General features: G+C 42.4%; 1 protein-coding gene across 4 annotated transcripts in view; it reads right to left on the reverse strand.

Annotated features, from left to right (window-relative positions):
• Positions 1-1293: 1293 nt before the first annotated feature.
• The window catches only part of RALB (RAS like proto-oncogene B), a 41538-nt gene continuing 17272 nt past the window's right edge, over positions 1294-25559 (reverse strand). For 2 of the 4 annotated variants that reach the window (XM_054478283.2, XM_054478282.2), the window contains 4 exons: positions 17716-17876; positions 10332-10540; positions 6266-6443; positions 1294-2869 (listed from right to left, as the gene is read on the reverse strand). In XM_054478283.2, coding sequence (XP_054334258.1) covers positions 2750-2869; positions 6266-6443; positions 10332-10540; positions 17716-17829 — 621 coding nt within the window. In that variant the 5' untranslated portion in view covers positions 17830-17876 and the 3' untranslated portion in view covers positions 1294-2749. Of the gene's footprint in view, positions 2870-6265; positions 6444-10331; positions 10541-17715; positions 17880-25559 lie in introns of all 4 variants that reach the window. The other 2 variants (XM_054478284.2, XM_063647361.1) reach the window with 1 other exon arrangement.

Below are 25559 nucleotides of genomic sequence, written 5' to 3' on the forward strand. Positions count from 1 at the left end.
TATTTCTAATACTCTGCTCCGGCTCCCTTGTACTCCAGCTGTATCCTGGTTGTTGGTTTCTTCCTGAACGCTCCAGGACCCTGGGACTAACTGTCTCCTAGTCTGGAAAGCTCCTGCACCCAGCCCACCCATTCCTCACAGCACTGGCTGCTTCTGGTCACCAAGTCTCTGTTTACACATCACTCTCTCGGAGAAGCCTGTTGGCCACCCAATCTAAATCAGCTCTATACCTTAGACACATTTTCTGTCATATTACCCAACTTTCATCAAAGCAGTTATCCTGATGTTTTCGTTTCTCTTTCCTTACTAAAGCTTAAGCTCCAGGAGAGTGGAGATCTTGCCTATCTTGTTCAACACCACATCCCCAGCACCTAGAATAGAGCTTGACACCAAGTAGGTGCTCAAATAGTTCTAAAATAAATATTTTTTAAAACAGCACTAAGCTATGGACATAATATCTAAACATTCAGTGAGTGTGTTTCAAATTTATAAGCAGCACGGCTTCATTATTTTTCAATAGCTAAGAATCTCATATGTATGTTATTTTGTTAGAAGATCCATTTCTAATGGCTAGCCAATTAAATTTTAGAAATATACTAATAGAATATATCAAGTATAATTTCTATAGCATGAAACAAGTCATAACATCTTTAATTCATTTGTACATATTCCAAATTTACTTTTTTTTTTTTTTTTTTGAGACAGAGTCTTGCTCTGTTGCCCAGGCTGGAGTGCAATGGCGCGACCTCGGCTCACTTCAACCTCTGTCTCCGGGGTTCAAGCGATTCTCCTGCCTCAGTCTCCCAAGTAGGTGGGATTACAGGCACCCGACACCACGCCCGGCTAATTTTTGTATATTTTTAGTAGAGATGGGGTTTCCCTCAGGCTGGTCACAAACTCCTGACCTCAGGTGATCTGCCCACCTCAGCCTCTCAAAGTGCTGGGATTACAGGCGTGAGCCACTGTGATCGGCTCAAACTTACCCACTCTTGACTAGAACTGGTATCAAATGGAAGGCAAACTAGGATGAAAACAAAAAGCTTGTTTCAAAAATTCAAGAGTGTCATTACCCTCAACTTTTTAAATTTTAAGAAGAGATGGAGGAAAGATGAAGTTTAAATGACTGTTGATACTTATCATTTTATTTCCCTCAACTCAAGTATTAATTGAAATAGTTTGTCAGATATTGAAGAACGCCTGACAAGAATAATGAATAACTGGCCATTCCTTCAGTACTTGCATTTCACATGTATGACAAAAGGATAAAATAAAAAGGCTGAAATCCCGAGAAAGTCTATTTGTCTGCATTTTTATTCAAAAAAAAGCCCATGATTCTTTGGGAGGGGATACAGGATTGTTTTCCAGTCAGATCATAATTTCTACAATCTCTGTGATAATCATAAATTCAAAAGGTTCCCGCTCTCCGCACCCCGATTCACTTTTGGCACCTATATATGAAATGTCACTTCTGAAAAATGGGAAAAAATGTGAATACTGGGCTTTTACCACAGTGCTCCTTTCCTGATGAAAATCTTTCAGTTTGCTCAACTTAGAATACTGATGCAAGAAAGTTTAAAAATATCTCATCAATGAAAATCTTTTTCTAACTATCTGGCTATCTTAGAAAATAATTATATTAGAAACAGCAGCCAATTCTCAGAGGCAAACGGGCAATGGCTTATCTCTCTCCACTTCTAATTTTAAATTTAGAATTACAGAGCAATTCTATGAGAGGTAGCAGAAGGTCTGAAGGTCTGGCACAGGCTCTGGCTTCATGATTTCAGAATACAACTTTAACTCATCACGTCTTTGGGAAGAGTGTATGTGACACTTAGCAAGAGGCTCACTAGACCTCCGTGTGCAGTGATGCTGATCAGAGAGACACATGCATTCACCACTAGTGGAGAGGGAGGGGCCTAACCAGAGGACAGGCGGTTAGGAGAGGACTTAGCCAAAGAACTTAAAAATATCTACATGACTGGAAACGTGTGTCATTTATAATGCACACCATTCCTGAGTCTTCACTTGATCTGCCAAAGAAAAGTTCCTACATAAAAATCAGGATGCTTACAGGAGAAAAATAACCAACACAGATTATAATAGGCCAATATTTAAATAAGAGGAAAACAACTCACAACTTTCACTTTTCATATGTGAGGAGGATTCAGAAGCTTGTTATTGACCTATTTGGCGCAATTCAAATTCATTTTTTTTAGCTGTTTCAGATCCACAGGGTATTGCCAAGAAACTTACCCAAAAAATCGGTGGATTTTTCAGTGTTCTTAGAGCTGAAGGGATTTTTCTCAGTACTACTACTAAACTGATAAAAGTGGGAGGGCATCTTACTCCACTCCCTCCTCCAAAACCCACTACAACATTTGTAGTTCGAAACAAAGGATCGTAATGTTATAAAACTAGGAACAAAATAAGATGCTATGACAATTCTTTCTCTTTGTAATTAATAGCTGTTTCCTATCTGTGGCACTTTATACATAGCTAAGCTTTTGGGAGGGAAGAAGGGGAGAAGAAAGAAACTCCACAACCTCCTGACAAAGCAGCCCTTCCACCTGCATGGGCTTATTCTTCTGCCAGCCACTGAGTCACAAATATTTTTCCCCATTTAAAGAAGTTTGAGTGAATGAAGTTGGGGAGAGCGGGAAGCACAAGCAAGAAGTCAACCATAGCCTTCTCTTTACCAACCCAGCCCTGTGTCCTTAGGAGCAGCTGGCTTCATCCGTCACCTTGACATTCATAGTAAGCAACATCTTTCTTTAAAACTTTTCTTGTTCTTGCTGCTTTTCTTGCCATTCTTGTCTTTGTTTTCTGACATCTTCTTTGTTCTGATTTCTCTCATTAGGTCAAAGAACACCTGGGGGTGAGGAGGAAAGAGTAAAAAGAACAGTGAAGAAAGAGCCATTTAATGACTTTTTTCTTTTGTTAACCTGACACTGTGAACACAGCATTTAAGGATTCAATGAAGTAATTTGACTAAGCAGGATATGTAGTTATATTTTAAAGCATAAAGTCAAACTGATTTTTATAAACCATATGTCAACAGAAACAATAGCTCTGGGGCAAATAAGAAAAATTAACCTTAAAAAATTCTAATTATACAAAGCAAACATCTCTCATACAACTGCTCATATCACACAACTGCTCAAGCCAAGGACAGAATCATCATACTGTCACTGCCATGCAACAGCAGCTTTTTCTTTCTTTCTTTTTTTTTTTTTAATTCAGACAGGGTCTCCCCATATTGCCCAGGCCGGTCTTGAACTCCTGAGCTCAAGCAATTGGCCCACCTCAGCCTTCCAAGTGCTGGGATTACAGGCGTCAGCCACTGCACCCGGCCTAACAGCTGCTTTCAAAATGATAAAATCTTAAAATAAGTGTGATGAAGGGTAAGATGTACTTTTGCATATAACAGATCTATACATTTATAAAATTTACAAATATTGAGAATAATAACAGCAAGCAGACTTTCTAGCATTTCCAACTACCAGGGAAGGGAAGAATGCCATAATGAGTCCCTGCTCCCAGGTGCTCTTGACACCCCTGCATCTGATTTAATCCTTCCAAGGACCCCACAGAGGTTGGAACATCATTATGGATGACAGCTTTCCCAGCTAACTCCACAACAGCCACCCTGGGGAGGCAGTAGGATGGGAAGAGGAGGGCGTAAAGCATCAACAACTAAAGCTCCTGCACTAGGGGACTGAGAAGACGGGGGATGCGAGATGTCCTTCTGGCCACCTTATCCCTCCCCACGCACACTCCCCCACCCTCAATCTCAGGACAACCATTCCTCCGACCCTTGTGATGTCAGCTGAGAGGAACTTTATCAAGAACTGATGAGACTTGGCCTTTGAAGGTCAGTGTGTTATTTAGATATGGTTTATCCTTTTGTCATAGTAGTTTGGGTTTTTCCCTCTGCTACCAGCAATCATGCCAGAGGACTGATTATACCCAAGCAGACAAAATATGAATCCCTACGAAGAGACATTTGAGATTTCTCATAGAGAATGACGGAGACTGCCAGTGTGGGACTGAGCACAGCCCTTATCTTCAGACATTCACACAAAACCACAAGCTCCTTCATGGCCACACCTTCTTCTTGGCGAAAAGCAAGATCAGGCCTCTGGAGTGCGGGGTTCCACATGCATTTACCACTAGCTCCAGGCACAGAAAAGCATCCCCAACCCCAGCCCCCAGCTAGATCAGGCCAACTCAAACACCCCTTCTTGCCAGCCTCTCAGAAAAGCACTGCCCAAGACAGCAACAGTGAACAGCTTCAAATGCTACAGGCTTGTCTTTTTGTCCTAACAGCAAAAGACAAGAGGAGGGGAATGGAGTGCATCCAACTTAAAATGATGACAAATTTGTTCATGGGCTGATCTTATCACATCTTTCATATAAATTCTTTACAAGTGAATACAATGCTGCCAGTCATAAGTCTCTGCTGGTTCCTGTTTGGCAGGTCAAGCTGGTCCAGCAGACGAGGGGAGATGACAACACAGACCCCCCACACGACAACCCATCCAGGAAATACACATCCACAGTTCCAAGCTGAGAGAGTCTCCCCGATTTTTTTAAAATGAGCCATATTTCTGGATTTCCTGTGTGGTTTCCACAGCTGGAAAATAATTTAATAAAAATATTTTAAGTAGCACAATAATATAAGAGTATAAGATTTGAGAGATGACAATATAAAGAAAAGCTGATGATGGAACACGTGCTTCCCACTGCAGATTACAACTAAATGGACTTAGGTTGTAGAATATATGTATCCTATATGTATATCTATCCTACATGTATATGTCTAAGATACATGTTTTTATGTACGATACATACAAATAGATGTATCTTGCCAAAGTGAGTCTAAAGCAAACCCCTTCTAATACCAACATTCTAAATACCAATGTTCTTCTAGCATCACTTCAAGTGAAAATAAAGCTTGGATAAAAATCTCTCCCTTGTCAGGTAATGAAGCAAAGGGGAATGTTTCTGCACAAGAAAGAGAAACAGAAGACAGGATATGGGGAATTCAGATGCTGATGCCACAGAACAAAAAGCAGACGTGTCCACTGTGCGGCCGCCAAAGTGCTATGTGCTTAGATTCTACAAGCACATGGATATGCAGTGAGAGCTAGTGAATGAGGTCAAGGCAGAAGGAAAGCCTCATCTTTAAGGTACAGCGTTAAGATTTTAGCTGTGTGGCAACTATCTTGAACCTTAATTTTAAAAAGAAAAAAGGCCTAACAATAGCAATCCCTGATAGGTGGATTTTCAAATTGTCAGCATTCATCATTGTCACTCAAGGTCACCCTTTTATTAGCTTCAGAGATTTGAATGAGAAAGTATGCTGGGATGGCATAAGAGATTAAAAAAAAGAGATCCCAGAGAGTTGATTTCTGAGAGCAAATACTGTTTAGAGACTACACTACAAAGACGGAACACCGTGGCTCTGTCAGTGAACAGTAAGGTGAAAAGAACAAATCTGACCAATAACTCAATGAGAGCAAAATCAAGAAGCTCCACGTATCTTTCAAGGGCACCTCCAGGGGAACCTCCTAGAAGCAGCCAGGCCCGCCCACCCTGCTCCTGAAGAGCAAGGCTGTGGAAGGTGAGAGCACACACAGAAGCTAATGATGTCCATCCCTCCAGCCCAGCCTTCACAAACCAATGGCCTCATCCCACCATCCTTCCCAGGACCACACCAACAGTAAGCATAGTCAGCTGGGTGTGGTGGCTCACACCTGTAATCCCAGCACTTTGGGAGGCTGAGGCAGGCAGATCACTTGAGCCCAGGAATTTGAGACCACGCTGGGCAACATGGTGAAACCCCATCTCCACAAAAAACATCCAGTGTGGTGGTGCACACCTGTAGTCCCAGCTACTTGGGAGGCTGAGGTAGGAGGATTGCTTGAGCCCAGGAGGTAGAGGTTGCAGTGAACTGAGATCACACCACTCCAGCCTGATGTCACAGTGAGACTTTGTCTCAAAAAAGAAAAACCCAAAATAACACATTAAGCATACTCTAATGAAGCCTCAAGACAAAGTGAAAGGTTCTGTGAGTTGTCTGAAATACAGGGTGACATCCTCTCAATGTTTCTCATTATAATCATGATGATGGCTTAGACATTCATAGGAATCAGAATCTTCACCTAGTTTTCATAAATGATTCCCTAAAACCCAGCAGATGAGATGCCTCCATTCTGCTGTTTCTCAGGTATGTTTCTGAGAAACACACAGAGTGCACGCCTACCTTGTCCACGTTGGCCCGGGTCTTCGCCGACGTCTCCACATACTGCACACCCCACTCTTCGGCTTTACTCCTGGCCTCCTCCACAGGCACCTGCCTCCGCTCCTCTAAGTCAGACTTGTTTCCCACGACGAGCAATGGAATTTTATCTTCTTCAGCCTTCACACGGAGAATCTGTTCCCTAAGGTGTTAAACCAAAAATACAGCAGCTAAAAAAACTAAAGAACGAACCCCGGTTTTGTGAACCCATCTAAAATAAAAGGCTTTCCTAAGGCAGAAGGAAAGAAAAATCACTAGATTTAGGACATGTTCTGAGAAAGCACTCCCTAGAGGCAGTCATGAGCGAGACAAGTGTTTTCCAAGTCTGCTTCTCAGTTTGCCCGCATCAGAATCCCCTGGGATGCTCATCACAAATGCAGATTTCTGGGCTCAGTCTTACAGAAGTAGGTGTCTGGATAGGAGCCCAGGATTTTGCATCACAACAGGGTCCCCAACTTATGCACAAAAAAAAAAAAAAAAGAAGAAAAATGGTCAATCTCTGCAATAAAAACAAGCTAAGGGAACTATCTCCATAAAATGCTTAATTCCCCTGAAAACATTTGTTTGTGACATAAAAGCTATGAAATCCAGTGTTTTCTATATGGAAGATGGCAGCCTATTAGTAGATCACAAAACCAATCTAGTGGGTCACAACCAGCAGTTTCCCCCCGCCCCCAATGAAATAGATTATAGAATAGAACTGAACAGATCAGAAATATCCAAGGGAATCTCAAGTAGGAAAGGTGAATATTGTTTTGTTTTGAAACTTCAGCTTTGATTAGATCTGCAATATGTACACAACAAGTATGTCATCCCATCCCCAGTTTCTATGCAGACACAGTAATGTTACAGGCCACAGAATCAAGACAGATACGTTAGGCAGTAATCACATTCCAATATGTACCATTTTTCTACTACAAAGTGAAAAAAACGAAAGGAAATACTACAAGCCCTATGGAAAACTACTTCAAAAGTGCCTTCTATAAAAATACCATTACTCATAGCACATTAAATTTTACGTCTACTAAAAATTATCAGCTATCTGAAAGTACTAATCAAAACTAAATATTAAAAAAAATTAAATATCCCATTTCCATTATTTTGGACCAATAAGAATATTTCTACTTTTATATTCCAATACATTCTAAAAAGAGTCCCCTTCAAAAATGTATTTTGTAGAGATCTGCATTGATTTCTATATGGTATAGGGTAACATTTCACAATAATAAAAATATTTTCTAGGCGTGGTGGCTCATATCTGTAATGCCAGCACTCTGGGAGCCTGAGGAGGGAGGATCACTTGAGCCCAGGAGTTCAAGACCAGCCTGGGCAACACAGGGAGACCTTGTACCTACAAAAAAAAAAAAAAAAACTAAAATTTCCATGTAGTCAATTTAAGTGCCAGATATCAAATATTTTAAAACAAACTAAAAAAAGATGAAAAGATGCTTGAAATTGGCTTTGTGTAGCCTTGTTATACCCTACATTTGAACTGGGGTCAAAGAACATGATACATTTAAAGTCATGTGATCATTATAAACTATGAACAATAAAAACTGATAGCTTTCTGGCTCATTAGTCTTGCAGGGGCACACAAAATTACCTCATTGATAAACGTATCGATCCAAAAATGGGAGTACCAAGTTCTGGTCTCTTATGACAGGCCTATTTATCTTAGTTCATAAAATATTTTCCAGGAAAAGTTTCAAGGAAGACAGCATATTCACATGTCATTTTATATTGGGGACTTTCTATTTGGAAGATAATACAGGAATGCTGTTTTAAAACTGCTAACAGACATGAAGTAAAGTGACTGAGTTTAGCCACAGGGCTCAGATAATCGACCTGCATTCTTCTGTTCTCAACAACGTGAGAAACCTAAACAGAGGTCAAGTCAGAAGAACTAACTTCCCCTTCTTTCTGGTTTTAGGTATTCATCTGTCCTTTTTCTTCTAAGGATCCCTCTTTCCACCTAACAACTAAAACCCTTTTCCACGATGAGGGGAGCCCTGCTCCAACTCTGCGAGAACACGCGAGTGCTATCTGTGCATGTGTGGTGACTGAGGAGAGGACAAGGGGCACTTGAAATACCTGTATTTCTCCATATCCTCTGCAGAGGACTCTCCTGCCCACTTCCCTTCTAAGTAAGTCACAGGAAATCAAAAGGCTCAGGACAGGGAAGAAAAGAAAAGAGTGTGTGCATCTGTCCTGTTTTACCCTCTATGAGGCATTAAAAACAGGACCACGCAGATGCAAACAATTATAAATACATGGGCTACATTCAAACAGAGCAGCCCTTAGGAAGGTCTGAAATGTCTAAAAATTAACAGGACTTCTCATAATGAGTCCTAGTCATTTAACTGGTCACCGCACCACACGCACTCTGCTTCCAGAAAAGTAGGTCTTCGACTCTGAAGCCTGGAGCTATGAAGCATCACTGAGCACCTCCCTATTATCTTTCACTCGCCCTGCTGGGTGGCCTGAGCTCACCCAAGTCCTCCCTGGCGCAGTGATGCGTCCGTCCAAGCCCTGGAAGGATAGTTAGCTTTCTCCTTTTCTCCTCTGGTTGACCACCTTACTGTCAGACCAGAACTTGCTAAAGAATGAAAAAAACTGATTTGATTTTTGGGTTTTTTCTCTTCAGTTCCCTACTAAACTCTAGATCTGCTTCTTAAAAAGTCATCTAGATACAAAGGAGACTAGATCTTTGTTGTATGCACTGTAAATGTTTTCCCGCTTTTCTTTTTTTTTTTTTTTTGCTTTTTTTTTTCTTTTATTATTATTATTATTATTATTATACTTTAGGTTTTATGGTACATGTGCACAATGTGCAGGTAAGTTACATATGTATACATAGTGTATCAGCACCATTTTTCCAATAGCATGTGCTCACTCTGTTTGTCACATTTTGGTAATCCTTGCAATATTTTAAATTTTCATTATTATGTATCTTATGGTGATCTGTGATCAGTGATCTTCAATGTTACTGTCATAATTAAGGTGCTATGAACCATGCCCATTTAAGGCAGTGGGCTTAATTGATAAATATGTGAGTTCTGACTGCTAAAAAAAAAAAAAGTCATCTAGATAGATATGTTTATAAGAAGAATAGATTTTTTAAAATACAATTACGTAGGAGAAATGGGAAGGGCATGGGGTAAAGAGACATTTACAGAGCGTAAGAATTATGCCCAAAAGGCTAATTCTTTATAACAAAATGAACTTCAGGTATTTTTCACTGCCATATTTTCTTTTTCTTTCTTCTCTAACACCTTCATGGAGAATAGTTGCCATATTTTAAAATAAATAACAATGGATATTCTACTCACTATGGAAGCACCATGTGTCTACATTGTGACAGGGGACAATGGAGGGTAGCCAGGTTCTCGCCCACATGAAATTCACAGTCTAATGCATCCTTTCATTTCATTTCTCAACTCACAAGTGCATTTCCAGAGAAAGAAACAAAATCCTGACACTAAGTAAACTTGCCCAATGGTCAGTGAGCGGCAAGGCAGGGTTTCAAACCAGGTCTCCTGATTCTAAAGCCTCGTTCTCACCCCTCCACTGTGCTAAAAGTCCTTAAATAGCAGCAAATGGTCATTTTGACTCACATCTTTCACTCTCCGGTCATTGTTTCATAACCTTCAAAACAGACTGAACCTGCTACTTTTTTTAGTAAAATTTTTGAAGGATAGTTAATTTATCAATGAAAATCTCTGAAGATTTATAGGAACAAAATTATATGTTCTTGAGTATATGGAATAGCTTCATTGTTTTCAGGGACAATAAGACTCTTAAAATTATTTTATTCAGAAATCACAGATCAGGAAAGCCCAAAAAGATTATAAGCATCATGGTCTATAATGTGCCAAGATTTAGAAAGCCCCAGAAGATTCTCTAGACAGAATTATTCCTGAGAACAAGCTCAGCCCTCTCCTAGTAAGCTCAGCCCCAAATTCCTTATAAGCCTAAGACATATGAGAAAAGGCAAAAAGTCTCCTAGGGGCTTCTTTCATTTCAGACATACCTGAATTCGGCAGTTGCTGTAAACGATTCATGTTCTGTGATTGAGAACACAAGAAGAAACCCTTCCCCACTCCGAAAGTAGTTATCTCGAATGGCTGCGTAGTCCTCTTGCCCAGCGGTGTCCAGAATATCTATCTGAACTTCTTCCCCATCAAGAACCACTTTCTTTCTATAACTGTCAGCTTTGGTAGGTTCATAGTCTTCTACAAACTGAGGAAATAAACATTATCGGTAATTAACAAAGTCTTAAGGGGAATAACATCTGCCAAAAAACAAAATTCCACATATGGGCACTTCACACTATGAACAGGACACCACAGAAGTAACATTTTACATAACACTTCTGTTCTTCATAGCTCTGTTTTGCCATTTTTTGTTTTTAAACAATAGGGGCAGATATCCCAGTTTACAGATGAGGAAACCAGGCACAGAGCAGAACACCTGGCAATACTATTGTCAGTATAAAATTATAATACAAACACCTGCAAGGATGAGAAACTGGAGTTTTTTTTTATTATTATACTTTAAGTTTTAGGGTACATGTGCACAACACGCAGGTTTGTTACATATGTATACATGTGCCATGTTGGTGTGCTGCACCCATTAACTCGTCATTTAACATTAGGTATATCAAGAAACTGGAGTTCTTATTCATAACACAAGTATAAAACTCATCTGAAAAGTAATTTGGCAAGATGTATGATATGGTCTGGTTCTGCAGCCCCACCCAAATCTCATCATGTAGGTTGTAATCCGAATTATAATCCCAATGTGTTGGGGGAGTGACCTTATGGGAGACAATGAGATCACGGGGGCGGTACCCCTATGCTGTTCTTGTGATAGTGAGTTCGTTCTCACAGCACCTGATGGTTTCATAAGGGGCTTTTCCCAACTTCACTCTGCACTTCTTCCTGGTGCCTTGTGAAGAAGGACATGTTTGCTCCCCCTTCTGCCATGATTGTAAGTTTCCTGAGGCCTCCCCAGCCCTGTGGAAGAACAGAGGCTATATGCCTCTTTTCTTTATAAACTACCCAGTCTTGGGTATTTCTGCACAGCAGCAAGAGAATGAACTGACACAGTGTACCAAGAGGCTTTCAGTGGTGTGGGTTTTTGAGAAAGGAATGAAGTACCAACACACGCTGCAACATGGAAGAACTTTCAAAATATGATGCTGAGTGAAAGAAGTTAGACATAAAGGCCACATATTGTATGATTCCATCTATATGAAATGTCCAGAATAGGCAAATCCATAGAAACAGAAAGCGGTTGCCAGAGGCCAGGGGTGGGACGGGGAAGCAGTAATGCGGAATGACTACTAATATGTAGGTTGGTTTTTTTTGGAGTGACGAAAATGATCTAAAATTAGATAATGGTGATGGTTGCACATCTGTATGAATATACAAAAAAAAAACTATTAAATTGTACACTTTAGGCCGGGGCGGGTGGATCACCTGAGGTCAGGAGTTCGAGACCAGCCTGGCTGACATGGCAAAACCCCATCTCTACTAAAAATACAAAAAATTAGCCGGGCATGGTGGCACACGCCTGTAATCCCAGCTGCTCAGGAGGCTGAGGCAGGAGAATCACTTGAACCTGGGAAGCGGAGGTTGCAGTGAGCCAAGATCGTGCCACTGCACTCCAGCCTAGGCAACAAGAGAAAAATTACATCTCAAAAAAAAAAAATTGTACACTTTAAAAAGAGCGAATTTCATCACATGTGCATTACCTCTTAATAAGGCTGTGATTTAAAATTTTTTAACTTAAAAATGGAATTGAAAATGTCCAAGTGAATTAAAGGTTATTTGAGGAAGACTGTTTAGAAGGGCCTTGTATTGTCAGTTAACAGCTACTCAAAAATAAAAATATTAAGACATGTTTAGTATTAGGTTCTCTTCAATGTGTACTAATAAATTATCTCCAAACAGAGATGTGAAAACTTGCCTATGCTTTCAAGTGTCCGTCTTTTAACTCCTTTCCAAAAAGAAAAATACATGCCAAAAAAATCCAAAACACGACTGTCCCCTGAAAATCTCTGAGTTCTACCATAAATTATTTCAACTGTATATTTCTGAGCTTCCAAGGATAAAGCCAGCCAGAGTTCCACTGGCTCCTTTGACACAGAAGTCAGAATGTCCTGCTGTACCTACATACCTCTGTACTCAATGAAAAGTATGCTGATTACCCCAACATTCCATTACAACCCTGATGTTTACATTGCTCAGCTGGAAACAGAAAATCACAGTCTTTGTATCCATTAGCATGAACCATATGTATCCCCTACTGGCCTTGCAGAGCTCTGCATGGCTCAGTTTCAGATGCCCAAGACACACGAGTCTAAGACAAACTTCACGCAGACCCTTTCTTTCTAAGCTGACTTTCCTCTAAGCTGCCAGAGACTGAAAGTCTGAAACGCTTGCTGCCAAAGCCTCTCCATCCCCAATCTTACTCTCCCAAAAAAGGCAAAAACGAGTATGTTAGGCCGAGCACAAGGAGCTTAAAATCTGACTGCTGCCACCCTGGCAGCTCCCTCCAATTTTTCTCAAAGTCAGAACTTGGACAAGAATAAAGACTCTGGGACTATGGCTCCTTCCATAATCTAATCTTCATGAAAATTCCATCATATAAGCTAAAAAATTTTAAATAAGGGTTAAGCATGCACTATGAACAAAGAGTCCGAATGGTGCAGGAGACTTTAGACCAGGGGTGTCCAATCTTTTGGCTTCCCTGGGCCACGTCGGAAGAATTGTCTTGGGCCATGCATAAAATACACTAACACTAACGATAGCTGATGAGCTAAAAAAAAAAAAAATATATTGCAAAAAGAATCTCTGAATGTTTTAAGAAAGTTTACAAATCTGTGTTGGGCCACATTCAAAGTCACCCTGAGCCACAGGCTGGACAAGCTTGATTTAGACAGCTGGCCTCCCTGAACATAGAGCTCAATTTCCTGACTAGATGATCTCTCAGGCAGGAGTTGCCACACCTGGCCACGCGGCAGAACCACCAGGAGAGCACCACTGAAAGAGTCCCAGTTCTGCCACACCTGGCCACGTGGCAGAACCACCAGGAGAGCACCACTGAAAGAGTCCCAGTTCTCCAACTCCACCAATATTATTCAGGAGGTTTTTTGTTTTTTTTTTTAAGTCTCCCAGGAAATTCTATAATCAGCTAGGTTTGACAATTACTGCTAAGGTCTCTTCGAGCTAAAAAATTATGATTCTAGAACCATTCTGTCCAATATAGTAGCCACCAGCCACATTTCAAATGCACAATAGCCACATGTATTGGACAGCATAGATACAGAACATTTTCATCATCATGGAAGTTTCTATTAGCACCGTTTTAGAAAATCAATTAGAACTCCTCCCCCAAACATACATCACTTCATTTCTATTCCTTCCTTGCCCCAATTTTATTTTACAATTTCTTCAATAACTGCCACTTTCCAGTTCTCAAATATGTTAGCCCATGAGAAAAACAGACTAAAGCCAGGCACAGCTTTCCCTGGTCTCTGTGAAGAGAACAGAAAGAAGAGAAGAAACTCTCGAATCTTCTTCATGCATCTGCCCCTTCCTCTTACCTACCCCCGCCTCCCCCTCCCCCCACACACACACACCCGGAAACCTCCAGACCAGGCTCTCCTAGTCTCCCCAGCAGTGCTAGCTCTGTATCTTTTTTTTTGAGATGGAGTTTCGCTCTTGTTCCCCAGGCTGGAATGCAATGGTGCGATCTCGGCTCACAGCAACCTCCGTCGCCCAGGTTCAAGCGATTCTCCTGCCTCAGCCTCCCAAGTAGCTGGGATTACAGGCATGCGCCACCACACCAGGCTAATTTTGTAATTTTAGTAGAGATGAGTTTTCTCCATGTTGGTCAGGCTGGTCTTGAACTCCTGACCTCAGGTGATCTGCCTGCCTCGGCCTCCCAAAGTGCTGAGATTACAGGCATGAGCCACTGCGCCTGGCCCCAGCTCTGTATCTGAACTTGCTCTTGGAACTGGCAACCCAGGGCCTCTCAATCACTAACACTGTAGGGGAATCTTCTCTCCTTGGATCTGCCATGGCTCTGCCTCTAATGCAAGTTTCTCAACATTGGCATTGTGGATATTTTGTGCTGGTTAATACTTTGTTGGGGGCTGTCCTGTGTGATGTCGGATGTTGAGCGCATCCTTGGCCTCCACGCACTAGATGCTGGTAGCATCTTCCCCCAAGCTGTGACGGCCAAAAATGTCTTCAGGCACTTACCAATATTCCCTGGGGAAGCAAAATCCCCCTCTCTCGCCTCTGTTAACAACTACTTCGCTAATCCTATCTCCCTAATCCTAATTCCCCTACTCACCCCCTCTCTTCCCCAACCTCTGTTATAGGGGGGAAAAAAAGCTTTAGTAAGCAAATTATAAGTTTTTGAGCAAAAACAAACAAAAGACCTCCAAAGCAGATGCAGATCTCCCAACCTGCTTCTCTTATGCAAAAATGTTTTGGGGAAATTCAGCAGATTACATTAGATTTATCCAGTTTGACCCCCCAGAATAAGATAAAGAAAAGCAGATATCAAACACAAAAGTGTCTCATTATAAGACATGGGGAGCATGACCCAGGAGGATATCCAGGTTTGGGTTTGAAGCTTATTCATTATGGGGGCCCTTCTTTAAGATACAAAATTACACATGTAATACTGGACATTAAAGTAAATGTTGACATTGAATGAGAAATCATAATCCATTATAAAGTTTTAAAGATGAGTACTCCAGCAATCTCACCCCCAGGTGACTCTCAGTGAGGCGAAGGGAATACCCCCATGATTCCATTTCATTTTATAAGACCGTCTTGGCTGGCTGGAGACTGGAGACTGTCCTGCTGGCCTTGGAGAAGCAAGCCACTGTGGTATGAGCTGCCTATGGAGATGGCACATGGCAGGTGCTTGCAGGCAACTTGTAGAATCTGAGCACCTGTGTCCTACACCCACAAGGAACTAAATTCTACCAACAATTAGGGAGCCTGGAAGAGGACCCCCCAAGCCTCAGAAGAGGTCAGAGCCCCAGCTGACACCTTGACTGGAGCCTTGTGGGACTCTGAGCAGAGGACCCAGCTGAGGCTCCAATTCTGGACCCGTGGAAACTATGGAATGATAAATGTATGTTGTTTTAACCTGCTAACTTTGTGATTATTATACAGTAATAAAAAAATAATACAAACAGCACTGACATGACAAAATCCAGCAAAATAACAATATTTTTATTAATTAGACTGCCTGACATACCTCTAGAATACCTTCTACTTTTTTGTTTGCTGTATACTTTTTCTTGTCATATGCCAATGATTTTGAAACATTCCTATAGAGAATAAAAAATAATTTAGTCTTTCCTTTAGCATGGTTAATGAAAATGTCTTTTGTACTGACGGCTTAGAAGAGGTTCTTTCAGCTTCACAACTACATGACTTTTTTTTTTTTCTTTTTACTTCAAGTTCTGGGATACATGTGCAGAACACGCAGGTTACGTAGGTATACATGTGCCATGGTGGTTTGCTGCACCTATCGACCCATCATCTAGGTTTTAAGCCCCACATGCATTAGGTATTTGTCCTAATGCTCTCCCTCCCCTTGTCCCCCGCCCCCCAAAAGGCCCCAGTATGTGATGTTCCCCTCCCTGTGTCCATGTGTTCTCATTGTTCAACTCCCACTTATGACTGAGAATACGTGGTGTCTGGTTTTCTGTTCCTGTGTTTGCTGAGAGTGATGGTTTCCAGCTTCATCGATGTCCCTGCAAAGGACATGAACTCATTCTTTTTTATGGCTGTATAGTATTCCATGGTGTATATGTGCCACATTTTCTTTATCCAGTCTATCTTTGATGGGCATTTGGGTTGGTTCCATGTCTTTGCTATTGTAAACAGTGCTGCAATAAACATACGTGTGCATGTGACTACATGGCATTTCTAGTAACGAAAGTTTTGGGATTATTGCCAAATTTAGGAAACCTCTATTGAGCTTCACTGTACAACCTGTAAGATCTGAAAGACTTTTCTGGCCCAGTTTCTAGCTTCTAGCTCTCACACACTTGTGTCAGGTGCCACAGGACAGGTTCACATCGGGATCCACCCCTGGCCCTGCACCTCACATCACGATGCTCTCACGTCAGCACAGTGGGCGGCTGGAGTACTCCTGCAGCCAGCGATAATCGCCACACGCCGCGTGACTCCAAACCACACCAACACATACCACTATTCCCACCTAACCCAGCCCAACACAACTTCCCTCAGCTAGAGGCCGAAAATGCCCATGGCCACTCCAGCTGCACCCAGCATAAGAGGAAGCAGGACAACGGGAAAGTCTAGTGAAAGAGGTAGTGATCTTAACTGACGTGGTTGCGATAGCTTTCTTTCGCAAATCTCATAAAGTCATGTGGCCGCAATGCCAAGTGAGAGGCCCTGAGGTTTAAGCTCTGCTCGGAACACTCTTCCTGCCTGTACTACCGTCATCCCTCGGTATCCTTAGAGAAATGGTTCCAGGACCACCACCAGATACCAAAATCTGCAGATGCTCAAGTCCCTTACTTAAAATGGCACAGCATTTACATGTAACATCCTCCCGTACACTTTAAATCATCTCTAGATTACTTATAATACATAATACAGTGTAAAGGCTAGGCAAATAGTTGTTACACTGCATGCTTTAATTTGTATTGTTTTTATCATTGCATTGTTATTTTTCATTGGGTTTTTTTTTCCCGAATATTTTCATTCTGCAACATTTCATTCTACGTTGCTTGAATCTGCAGATGTAGAGCCCACAGTAGGCCGAGTATCCTAGCAAACAGCTCAAGCAGGGCCTTTGTGGCTCCGGGGATCAAGGCTGTGTTGTCACACTGAACTCAACACCAGTGATGTTATCCACATTAAGTAGGTGACGTAAATTTTAGGCAAGGATAGTGCAAGCTTCACCTTGTCGCACGGGAGAGCTGGATCTGATGTCTATCACTTGGGAAAGGATTAAGTTGTATGACAGCTCAGCTCCCCTTTCACTCTCTTTCACTCTGCGATTGACTGACAATCGCAAGGCTAAATGCTTGTGTTGTTTGGAAAACCTGTACAAAGGCTTCTCTCTCCTCCCCTGGGCTTTTGTCAGAAAGAAAGCTCGCAGTGTAACAATGGAAACGATGCAAGCAGAGATCTCTCACATCCCTGCCGGAGTTGAAATTATTTACCTAGAATCAGCAATCCAGATCTTACGCTGATCAGACCTTCCTAGGAAGCTATTCAGAAGCCACCTCAACACAGACTTGCTCCGTGAACCCCTGTGCACGGGAGGACCGGCACAGAAACAGCGGGAGCAGGGACACTGCTATGGCCAATGCCATGGGAAGGTGGTCTGTGCCTAGCAGGGCTTACCTCGTCATACATGAACTGAAGCGTCAGGGCTGACTTGCCAACGCCTCCGCTGCCAACCATGATCACCTTGTGGAGGGCCAAGGAGCTCTGGCCCTTACTCTTGTTGGCAGCCATCTCGCTGGTCTTCTGAGGCTGCGACACACAGATGACCCAGTGAAGAGCTGCTGATGACAAAGACAAAGATTTAGAGGCGATTTACTTTCAAACTAGCTAAAACCAAATGTCATTCACATCCTCCATTAAAGCCTAACTAACCCAGACATTCCAACAGGAAAGTAATCCTTCCAGGCTCAGGGCAGAGATGCGAGCCCTCCAACAACTCTGGAAGTCACTTACCCCAGCAGAGCTGGGGCGAAGCCAAGGCTAGAGGGGAGAAACGGGAGCACACACCGCACACCCGCCTCACTGGGCAGGGTGAAGACGACACCCAGTCACCAAAAATCATCAGACCCTCAGCAGGGCCTCACTGAGGCAGAGACCAAACTGCTCTTAGCTCCAGTTTCCTACCTCTCTGCTCGGTTCTCGGCTGCCTCGGAGAACAGCTCGGGACCTCAATCCCCAGCTCTTTAGCTTCACTCCTCGCTTTGCCCTCTTACCCTCTACCCTACAACACGCACACACAACACACTCACATACGCTCTCACATTCACACTCACAAACGGTCACTAACACACTCGCACATGCCCACATTCACACACATGCTCACACTCACACATACGCTCACATTCACACACACGCTCTCACATTCACATTCACATACGCTCACACGCTCACATTCACACATGCTCACTCACACACGCTCGCACACACATTCACACATGCTCTCATTCACACACATTCACTCTCACATTCACACACATTCACACTCACACACGCTCACATTAACTCACACATTCACACACACGCTCACACACTATCACTCATTTTCACGCTCACATGTTCTCACATTCACACATGCTCTCATTCACACACATTCACTCTCACATTCACACACATTCACACACTTGCTCTCACACGCTCTCACACACTATCACACGCTCACACATGCTCGCATACACACTGTCATACATGCTCATTCACACACAAGCTCTCACACTCACTATCACACACGATCACACACACTCATACACACACTTTCACTCTCATAACGCGTTCACAATGCTCTCACAACACACTCTCAAACTTGTGCTCTCATGTACACTCACAAGCTCACATGCTCTCACAACACACACACTCCATACACTATCACACACTTGTCCTCTCATAGGTGCACTCATGCTTTCACACACACAAACTACACACATATGCTCTAACATGTTCACATGCTCATACCACACACATGTTCATGCTCACACCACATACTCTCACATGCTCTAACACATACATGTTCACATGCTCATACATGATCTCACACATACATGTTCATGCCCATGCCACACACATGCTCTCACACATACATGTTCACATGCTCATACCACACATGCTCTCATGCTCTAACACATACATGTTCACAGAACACATGCTCTCACACACGCTCCCACGCACTCTTATGCTCTCATACACATTCTCACACACACACATGCTCTCACACTCTTACACAGCCTCACACATCCCTCTGGTTGATTAAAGAAATGAGTTCAAGAACAAATACCCCTTCATGACACATGAGAGTTAAAAGGAGAAATCTCAAAATCAATTTGCCCTCATCAGAAGGAAGATAAAATGAGTAGAGCAACTCCAGTATTGTGGGACGACAAAGCATCCCAAGTAAGTATATTTAACAGGGACCTGGAATCTACCGTAACCCAAGTGCCAATCTTTATTTTAACCAATTTGTATGGAAATATCTATTTCACATATACCAAAACACAACAAGAAAGGGCAGGGCTTGGGCATCTGGCAGGCCTGAGTTTGGTTCTGCCATTTGTGAGCTGTGTGACCCTAGAACTAGTTCAATGTCTCCAAGCCAGTTTTCTTATGTGCATAAAACCAACCACCACCTACTTTGCAGGAATGTTCTGAGGACTAAATGGGATATACATGGAAAACACCAAGGCACAGACCCAGCACACAGTAGGAATAAACCAATGTTGTTTTCCATCCCATCTAATTGTAAGAGTGATACAGGAGGTAGAAAGAGACCAAGGAGACAGTGAGGGCAAAGAGTCCTTGGCAGAACTTCCTCCTTTTTTTTTTTTTTTTTTTTTTTTGAGACAGAGTCTCACTGTGTCACCCAGGCTGGAGTGCAATGGAATGATCTTGGCTCACTGCAACCTCTGCCTCCTGGATTCAAGTGATTCTCCTGCCTCAGCCTGCTGAGTAGCTGGGATTACAGGCACGCACCACCCTGCCTGGTTAATTTTTGTATTTTTAGTAGAGATGGGGTTTCACCATGTTGGCCAGGCTGGTCTCAAACTCCTGATCTCAAGTGATCCACCCCCCTCCCCCCAACTCAGCCTCCCAAAATGTTGGGACTACAGGTGTAAGCCACTGCACCTGGCCAGAACTTCCCTTCTAACAAAAAGCAGCCCAAGAAATCACTTCTTTTCTAAAAAAGAGCAGCCTGGAAGATCAGGTTACAAACATAGATAAGGAAGCTGGAAGCTTGCACAGCTGCATGCCAGCAGCTGCACCAATAGAAGGGCTACCTGGGGCCAGGCATGTCCACCATGGGGGTTCCACCTCCCCTGTTTTTAGCACATGTGCAATAGGAAAGAAATAAGCAACATAGAGTAGCTCAGGCTGAGGACTCGCCTGCATAATAAAAGACTGTGGTGGGTGCTGCCAGAGATTCATGCCTTATGCAGATGGCACACTTGGTCCTAACTGGTTTTCCACACCCTATGTAGGTCAGATACTGCCTCCCCACTAGCACATTTGTAAAAACCCCTTCATTTCACTGCAGGATGGCAACCCTTTTTCCAGGACTACTCTCTGTAGCAGAGAACCGTTCTCTTTCTTTCTCCTATTCAATTTCTGCTCTAAACCTCACCCTTGGTGTGTCTGCATCCTTGATTTCCTTGGCCATGAGACCAAGAACTCTGGGTGTCACTCCCGACAACGAGGCCACTTTACGAGAGTGAGGCCACTTTACGAGAGTGTTCGTTCTAACTACAACATGGTGGACTCCTATTTCCCTTACTGCTGACGAGATAGCCTGAAAACATCCCCACTGGAAAAATAAACACACACAACACACACACACATCATTGGGCGAAATAAAACAACATCATTTTAAATCAGTGGTTCCCATTCTTAGCTACACAACAGAATCATGCAGGGAGCTCCAGAAACATCCTTACACCTGGGTCCCACCCTAGATTCTGAAATAACTGGTCTGAGATGCAACCTGGGCATGGGAAATTCTAAAAGATTCCCAGGTGATCCTCATGAGCAGCCAAGGCTTAGAATTGCTCTTAAACACACAGCTGAGCTCAAAAGAAAGTAAGGATCCCCAAATAGGAGAGAATCAGAGCAGTAAGAGCGAGCGGCAGTTCCTGCAGTTCTGGATGGTTGCTGGTCTTGGTAATTTAGGATTTAACGTACATGTGCGTGTGTGCGCATGCACACACACACATTCACATGGCTGGGAAACCAGACATACACACAAGGTAGCAGTTAGAATTGAGACACCTTTTCAATTGAGAACTGAGAAGTCAAGACCCTTGAAGGAGCACACCATCTATGCGCCAACAGAGGAAAATGACAAGGAAGCTTGTCTGGGCTCTGGCTGTAGGGAATTCCCCCCTGAAAACCTATATCCATAACACTCCTCCAAAGCCAATAAAGTAACATGAAAAGTGGTCCCAGGCTGCTCATAGTGCTGGAGCCCCAGGCAATGCTAAACGAAACCTCTCTGGGGGAACAAGGGGCAATGAAGAGTGTTCGGGAGTCTCACAGCTAAAGCCTAAAATTCCAGCTCACAAAACACAAGCAAATCGCAATTCCTGACAGTCAATGGCAGTAACAAGCAGGACTCTTCAGGCAAGTATTATAAAAAGTATTAGTTGTTCAATTTTAACAAAGACAAAAGTAAAATGTGAAAAAAATTACATCATTGAAAGACCAGATGGAGTTGAAAAAGAAGCATTCTGAATGCTTAAAATACTTTTTAAGTATTTTAAATGAAAAGTAACGATGCTCATAGCAAATTTACAGAATACACATAAAAAGCACCTATGATCCTACCACCCAGAGATACTCACTATTAACTGTGCATACCAGAATTTTATCTATACCTTCCTATATTTAAAACCTGTTTGAGGCCATTATTTATGTAGTGTTGCAAGTTACTTTTCATGTATTAGATTTCCCTGTCTTCTGAAATAGCAGAGACTGAACATAATCAAGTTTTCTCTTGACGACCTCACGGCACTCATCAGTTAGTGAAAGGCCTTGGCTACCAGGAGTCCAGATCACATTTGCTCTTCTCCCCACTACTCTTGACCACCTGCCTACACCAGGCGTTCTTTCCACTCCCCCTTTGCAAATTACGTGCTTTTGTTTTAAATAAGTGAGCTAAGCAAGTAACTAGATAAGTAAGCACATCTGAAATGTGGCTAAAATAGAATAAATGGGATAAGAGGCAGACCTCCCCAAAAGGCTTGAGTTTAGGAAGGTGAAACTACTTCTGGCCTCATTTCTGGTCCACACTGTTTCCTACAGAGCTGAGGTTTGTGAATGAGGTTGGAATCTCCAGACCATCAACCTGTCACACAATGTCTCTGAATCAATCCTGGTTCTATGAATTATTATGGCTGTCTGAAAAGGATATTTTTCCAGGTTGGGGGGGGATCCTTTCAAACACGTGTAGTTATCTAATTCTGAACTATTTTCAAAAACAAAGTCAATTTCTCTAGCAGAAATAATAAATGAATTGAAAACTATTCAACACACCCAGATACTTCCCAAAATATCTGTGCTTAAAGTTCAAAAACTGAAATAACCATGGTGGATATTTCCAGCCTATATCACTGCTTCAGTCAACTTGGCATAATTAAGGGAAAGAACAGGGAAGGTAGAGGAGGTGCTGACCACATGCCCCTCACTGAACCAATCCTAGAAACAGCAACCTCCAGACTTTGGGTGAAACTGCCTTTGCAAAGATTCTGACAGTGAAAGAAGCTCAACGTGCTGACTCCATCTTGCCTCTGGTCTCACAGGTTGGCATCTTCTCTTATTCCTGGGCATAGGCCACACCAACCCTGAGAGGAATTTCTAGTTTAACAAGGATAATAATAGTCTCTCCCTAAAATTGATCCTTTCCTTGTTCAGGGACTGAAACTGCCTTTACAAAACTAGTAAAAGGCCATGAGATTAGGATTATGGGAGGGGCCTGAGTTCTGCTAAAATATAGGCCTCCTTTCTATAATCCCTTACTGCTCAGGAGTCATGTGGTCAGAGGTCACAAGATTTGGACTACCCCAGTTGCTCCTATAGATAACATCAGTATTGTAGAACCTAAGATTGGTCTTTTGAGATGTTTTTCAGACTGACCCCACCTGGACTTACGACTCAACCAGTCCTGTGGTTCCTCGCCACCATCCAGAGGTGGACTCAGTGCACAAGCACCATTTTCCACACCCCTATAATTGCATCCCCAACCAACCAGCAGCACCCATTCCCTAACCCCCCGCCTACCAAAACATCCTTGAAAAACTCTAAACTCTGAGCCTTTAGGGAGACTGATTTGACTGATAATTCCAGTTCTCCCATGTGGCCAGCCTCGAGTCCACTGAACTCTCTTTACTGCAATACCATGGTCTCAGTGAATTGGTTTTGTCTATGCAGTGGGCAGGAAGACCCAACAGGCGATGACACAAGGTATTAGAGATAAGAAACTTCTAACTGTTTAAGCCACAGAGAGTCCACTGTTGTGTTTGCTTTTTCTTGTACCAAAAACATTCCAGAACATAGTCTTTGCCCTGAAAAAACTCAAAGACCAGTGGTTCAGACAGATTAGTAAGTAAATGATTACAGTACAAGATAATAAATTCTATGGCAGAAGTATGCAAGTGGTGCCCTGGGAACACGGAAAGACGTATCTGTATCAGGCTGGAAGGTCAGGGGAAATTTCCTGGAGGGACATCACATGAACTAAGATCTGAAGGAACTGACTAGATAAAGACAGGAGGAGAAAGAGCAGGAAGGAAAAAAAAAAATCAGTTAAGTTTAGGAAGCTCATGTTAATGATTTAATAGCTATAATGGAAATGCCTAGCCAATAAATGTGTTCTTAAAAAAATACAGATATCTTCCCCAACATTTTATCCCAAAAAGTTTCAAACACTAAGAAAAGTTGAAAGAACTGTCCTGTGAATCCATACACTCACTGCCTGGACTTTACAATCAACATTTTGCTCCATTTGCTTTATCACAAATCCATTCATCTGTCATCCCTCTCTCTACCCATCAATGCATCCCATTTTCTGATGTATTTCAGTGTAAATTGCAGGTATCCGTTTACTTTGTCCCTAACATGAAGCACAGACATTCATTTTCCCCAAAGCAATTAGACTTCCCCCACTGAATTCACTAACAATTTCAGAACTACATCTGTGGGGCAGGGACCACTTGCAAACCATAAGGTCATAAGGGTAGGGCCCTGATCCTATTCGATGGGTGCACTTATAAGAGGAGGAAGCAATACCTGGGCTCTTTCCACCATGTGAGGACACACTGAGAAGGCAGCTCAGGTATCTCTTCCTCTTCTTATAAGGCAGGAAGAGAGCCCTCACCAAAACCCAACCATGCTGGTGCCCTGTCTCAGACTTCCAGCCTCAGAACTGTGGGAAAATAAATTCCTGTTGTTTAAGCCACCCAGTCTATGGTATTTTGTTATGTCAGCCTGAGTTAAGATGGTACCCTTCAACATGTTTCTATCTACTCACCCAAAAGCTCTGTTGTTTGACTCAAGTTTGTTCAAAAAACATTTGGGCTCTACTTTGTGCCAAGTTTTGGGTTTCTCCCCTTAGAAAATTCAGTCTTCCCAATGAAAGACTTCTATAAATAAAGCATTTTAATGTAATTTCTCACATGCAATGATAAAGATGGTAAAAGATATAATGGAAAGCATAATGAACTCCAGGAAAAGGGAATCAGAAAGGCTCCAAAGGTTAGTAACAGTCCATTCAGCAGATGGGAGTGAGAACATATTCCAGCTTAACACACAGCACGTGCAAAGCAACAAAGGCATGAAACATCACAGTGGGTTCAGGAGTCACATAATATTGAAGCATAAGGTATGGGATGGGGAAGTGCCTGAGTAATGAGTCTCCAAAGATAGTTCTGTCTGTCTACAAATGGGCCTAAAGTGCCATCTTCAGAAACTTTGATTCTAGAGAAAACAGGGAGTCATTGCTAGGCGGGTCCTCCAGCCCATCTTAGCTTGTAAGGCACTGAATCAACAAGGATACAGAATAACAAGACACTCCAAACTAAGGATGTCCACTTAGATGACTTGTCGGGAAAGCGGGGCAAGAGCACTGGGAAATGGTTTTTCTATGTAATGTTATATGAAACACTAATATTAGATAGGGCTCTCTACCACTTAGCATAAAACCAAATACCAGAACATATATTCACTTGAGAAGTAAAATGTATTTTGAAAGCAAATCACAGTATATGAAACCATACATGTTAGGAGGAAGAGGTGGTTTCTACCAGCCTTAGTCCCATAGGCTAATATAGTCAGTATTTTGTTAAGCTTGAGCAAAGAGGAAATGCGTTGGTAAGTCGTGTCCAAATGCCACCTTGCAGTATCATAGGGTTGTCATAAAAATCACAAATGAGAACCTGAAAACCTAGGGGAAACCTAATCTCTCAGTCCCCTTCCTAAAATTCTGT

The sequence above is a fragment of the Pongo pygmaeus genome, chromosome 11 (genome assembly GCF_028885625.2).
Source record: "Pongo pygmaeus isolate AG05252 chromosome 11, NHGRI_mPonPyg2-v2.0_pri, whole genome shotgun sequence".
NCBI classification, from domain to species: domain Eukaryota; kingdom Metazoa; phylum Chordata; class Mammalia; order Primates; family Hominidae; genus Pongo; species Pongo pygmaeus.